Source organism: Myzus persicae, unplaced genomic scaffold (genome assembly GCF_001856785.1).
Source record: "Myzus persicae strain clone G006 unplaced genomic scaffold, MPER_G0061.0, whole genome shotgun sequence".
Classification (NCBI taxonomy): Eukaryota; Metazoa; Arthropoda; class Insecta; order Hemiptera; family Aphididae; genus Myzus; species Myzus persicae.
This window is the reverse complement of record NW_019100636.1, coordinates 1-5,141: the sequence shown is the minus strand read 5'-3', so window position 1 is coordinate 5,141 and position 5,141 is coordinate 1. Positions and strand designations below refer to the sequence as shown.

Here is a 5,141-nt window from a genome sequence, read left to right as displayed (position 1 = left end):
TCTAGATTATCATAAAATGACAATTATCATTTGTTGAGCTAGATTTCGACAAAAAATAAAAATAAAAATGCAAATATAATTATTGTAAAATACATTCATCCTTACCCTTTAAGTTGTTATAATCTATTTGATTAGTGGGTGTAGCCATAACCAAATTTGAAATTACTATGATTGTAAGCGTTATTAAATATTGCTTTAAAAAAATCATTTTGTTTTAATAGATGAAAATAATAGAAATTAATGTGAACGTTCAATAATAAATGAAATAAAATGGTACTGATTGTCTTCTTTTGTAAGCGATGTACCTATTATTACTATTCTAGCCACACTTCCTCAGCCCAAAATAAATAATGTTTAGTAACAGCTAAAACAATACAACAAGTGAATTATGTTATTCCACACTTATCAGTGAACACCATATTTATTAATTTTTTTTTATATTTTACTACTTAAGTAAATAAAGTGTTTATAAAATGTAATAAAATGCATGATAGCTTGATTTCGCCAAGAATATTTGATGCACTGATGCTACGAATTACGATGCAATCAATTCACTCACTTATTGATGTTAGTGGCGATGGCGTATTCAGGATTTTGCTACCATGGGTATTAATTTTAATTAGGCTCTCTTCTCCGCAAACCGTTTTTTTTATATTGAATATTTTTCTCATTTTTTTTTTTATATTGTTCTGCCTTCAAAAAAGTGCTGTCCGGGTCTATCCCCCAACCCCAACATTACCGCTTCTTTAAGTACACTACTAATGGATGTACTTTATTAAAATTATAAATCAAAGTCACTGACTCACAGTTACTAAGGGTGATGATAAGCTTGTGGACAAAGAATACTCTCTTTATTAGTCTTAAATAGTTGACTGAAATACTATAGGTATGATGTAAGAAATAAAACTTTTTTGACAGAGCATTCATGTTTATTTTCATACCTATAAGAACAGATCGACCGCGTCAGACGCACAATCGAAGCGGTAATCTGATTCGGGTCCCGAGTTGTGTGGTTACAATCCAAAACGTGCTATTATATCAACATTGAGTTGGACATCTTTTCATACAAAAATAATGTCAAGAAACTAAAAAAAAAATCCTTCCTTATCTATAACATTGTATATAGGTATAATAAGGGTTTGAAAACAATAATTTTCTAAAATGTAATTCTATTATTGCCATGGTAGAACTAAACAAAATGTACTATTGCCTATGTTGTAGTAGCTTTTGTTCAACTAAATTTTATATTCAAAACGTATCATTGCTGTATGTTTTTCCCGAAATGTGTTATTTCCCAATGACCATATGTTAAACGAATAAAGGATGGATAAAATTCTCATCAAAACGTGTTATAAATTATAACTTACAATTGCTGTTTGGGAATTTAGAATTAACACATAATTTACTATCAATAATCACAATGACCAGTGTATGATGATTGATGATAATGTTTTTAGATGTAGAAATAAATAAATAAACCATTCAAATTAATTTTCACAATTAATTTATATAAATGAATTAATTATAAAAAATCTACAAAAAATATTTTTTGTATTCTCAAACAACTGGAAATAGTACGTTTTGTGTTTACTTCAATTTCGTTTCCTATCTTTATAACATAGAACATAGTACGTTTTGAAGTGATATGGAATTAGTTCGTTTTGACCTAATATTTGACATGGAAATAGTTCGTTGTGCCTGCGCAATAATAGATTAACAACTTCAATTTAACAAGAGAAATAGTACGTTTTGGTTCAATTTGACCACTCCATTCGATTTCCCGCCTTTTTTCCATAAGAATCAATATATAACTCAATTTCTTCAACTTTGGAAATAGTACGTTTTGAAATGTCGCCGCTCATATGTCTATGGTTATACCTTAACTTTTTAAAGTTAATTATCATTATCGTGTAGTTATGTTTATTTTATTTTCGTATCATGCTAGACCAATAGACAATATATACAGATTCGTTGATTTATTTTTCGATTTTGGTCTTTTTTTTAATAATACACCTATGATATAATAAAAATCATCATAATAATCTGATGTTTTTACATAGTTATAAACATCTTAGTAATTGTTTGTGTAAATCAAAATAATATTGGACTTTATGACTGGTAGCTTGAAAAAAAAATTAAATTTTAACTCTAAGCTTATCGAGTTCAATTTTTCTTTGTTAAATTTTAACTTTTAACTGGATTAATTCGTCCGATTTTGATCATAAATTTAGGCTCGGTGCTCAAGTCTGTTTTTTGTATGTTCAGCGGCACAAGACATGTTGTATAATAATTACATAAAGTACCTATGTGAAATACTAGTATATCCAACCTAGAGACGATATTTTTTTACATAATGTGACAATTATGTTATTGTAATTATGTGGTACCTATGTATGGTATACGTATAACATATTTGGAACGATTTCGCTTAAAATACCATGACTTATTAGAGTCTTCTCGATGCCTTCTTTTTTCTGCGCGTCTTCATTTTACGCCAGTGCCTCGCTGATAACTTATTATTATAAATTATAAATTATAATATAATAAATATATACTAGTCAAATTATGTAATACACTCGTAGCATTTATATTATGAGCGTGTTACCGGTATATAACGATATAAACGACGTGAAACGTGTGAACCGATACGAGCCGATGATATAATTGTTATTATTATTATTATTTTATGGCCATAAGACGCGGGTAGAATATTATATTATACGACGTACGCCAGAAAATTAATACTATTAGGCTTGGCCGCTAATTATTTTTTAAAAAAAATATATTTTTTATTATTTATTTTGTAATATAATTTTGAACTACATTATGATTATTTCATATCAATTAAAAAAAATTAAGGGGATTGGAGCACTCCGTATTTTTCGAAGCTTTAGACCAATAAGCGGAAGATTAGTTTATGTACTTCCTGATGTCCGATTATTGTTTTAAAAATACGTATGAATTTATCATCCTCTTTTCTAGGTTATGTAGGAAACAGATTTTTGATTTTTGTATTCAATAAGGCTTAAAAAATATGTTAACTTTTCCAAAAAGTATAAAAGTATTTTTATTTTATATACATACATTCAGTTTAAAAACATCAATTATTTTTCCTACATAACCTAGTAAAAAAGTTACCGAATACAGATCTATTTTCGAAATGTAAATCGGATCATAGTAAGTAACTAAAAAAATCTTTCTCTTATAGTTAGTTTGTACTGATTTTAAAAACGGAAAATTGTCAAAAACTTAATTTGGTGACCTGTGCATGCGCGTGCTTGAGTGAGACGATCTAATATCATGGTCATTAGCCTAATGATCTATAAGGTACAGATATAGTAATGTTCTCGGAAATAATACTAACTCCGAAAGTCGTCGCTTATTCAATTATTAATTTTGTATTTCGGTGTTCATTCATTCAATCTTCAGTCTTCATTTCTTCAATCGTTCTCTGTAATATTTTTACAAAAATGGGTAAAGATTGGCGTTATGGTCAAAAATCTCGCCGGAAATTATTTGTTCCAAAGAAGAAACCAAAACATAATTTAGCGAACTTGAACTCAAAAAAATGTGTAACCGTTGTTCCAGACAACTACCAACAAGTAAGATACGATTTTTATATGTATAGTGTATACTATACATGTTTTCAATTTTTTTAATTCATTAATGATCATATATTATTACCTATAAGGATTTTATTTTATTTTATTTTATTGGTTATACGGGCTTTGGCCCTTTTACATTACAATATGTATTTTACATTAGACATTTTACAATTAGATAAAGCAACTTAGATCTAAACAATTTACATTAATATATAATATGTATATCAGATGACAATAATAGCTTAATATGTTGAAGAAAAAAAAAGAAAAGAAAAATATAAGAAATAAAAAATAAAAATATTTTACAAATTTAGCAAATCGTCAAAGGAAGGCTCTGCATTGGCAGACGTCATTAGGCGTCTTAAAGGCTTATTAGCCATATAGTTGGTGGTGGCGTGTGGGACATAGAAGAAGTCCTTTGAACGGGATTGACGGGATGGAACTTTAATGGAGATTTGAGTGATTTATTAAAAAATATATATAAGTTATTCTTTTAGAACGTAGCAACTAGTCCAGATAATACAACGCCAAAAAAAAATTATGTCGATACAAATATTGAAGTTCACCAAGTCTATAATAGTATACCAGGTCCATCTGGCTATATTAGTGAAAAGTAAGTAACTGGTATTTAAATATTTAAATATTAAGTATATTTGATTTTCGAACAAAACCTATGTTAAAAATGTTTTGAATAACACAATATTTAAAAACTAAAGCGATCTTCCGACAATTTGTTATATGGATAGAACAATTTGTAACAAATCTTGTATATAAATTATAAAACAAATTCAAATTTTGAAAAAAGCGGGTAAGTGGGTATCGCTCTGCTGTACATTAGGTGCCGTATGGATTACTATTATATATTATAGAAGTGTTAAATTTGAATGTAATGATAGGTATCATTGCATACGAAAAACGATTCTGAACGGAGATGATTTGTCAGCCTAGGTACTAGGATATGCTATATTACTATACTGTCAGCTAACATTTTTTTTATCGATATTTATATAAAAAAAAAAATAAACAAATGAATATTTAAAATGCCTATCAATAGCATTAAAATAAGCGAAATATTTTGAAAATTAAATCATGTAAAGAAAATGCCAATCTAATTAATTGGTTAAATTTTCAAGTACCTATAGCTTATACTTTTTGAATTATAACAAATATTTAAATTCGTTTGACTTGTTAAAGGACAAATCGTTATCGTTACGCGATTTCGTAAAAATTTAAAATTCGAACGCTCATAACATTTTTCCTATAACGACGCTTCAAGTTTTCTCTATAGCTACTTGAAGAAAAACTTATGGAAAACTTAGTGTTGAATTTTTTATCCTTACATGTAAACACAACAAATTTTATGATTATTCAACTTCAAAATTACTTGCAAATTTTGGCGATTTTGACATATTTCGTAAAAATTTTAACTATTAGGTAACGCTTATAAAAAAAAAAATGTGACTAACGAATTTTGATTTTTTTTACTACACTAAGAACCACTCATAAGGAACCTTGTATTAAATTTTCAAGTTTTTT

At 27.7% G+C, this 5,141-nt stretch overlaps 1 protein-coding gene across 1 annotated transcript; it reads left to right on the top strand.

The window, feature by feature from the left end:
* Nucleotides 1-3,291: 3,291 nt before the first annotated feature.
* LOC111038245 lies at nt 3,292-4,351 on the top strand. The gene is made up of 2 exons (XM_022321277.1): nt 3,292-3,602; nt 4,103-4,351. Exons 1-2 carry the CDS (start codon nt 3,342-3,344, stop codon nt 4,220-4,222), a joined length of 381 nt encoding a protein of 126 aa, XP_022176969.1. The 5' UTR covers nt 3,292-3,341; the 3' UTR covers nt 4,223-4,351.
* Nucleotides 4,352-5,141: the final 790 nt, after the last annotated feature.

What these genes read in the sequence shown, in the direction of transcription:
- LOC111038245 (XM_022321277.1), top strand. Translation starts at nt 3,342, where the DNA reads ATGTTCTCGGAAATAATACTAACTCCGAAAGTCGTCGCTTATTCAATT. An exon ending in TTCCAGACAACTACCAACAA is followed by an intron (nt 3,603 to 4,102) that starts GTAAGATACGAT and finishes TTATTCTTTTAG; the next exon opens with AACGTAGCAACTAGTCCAGA.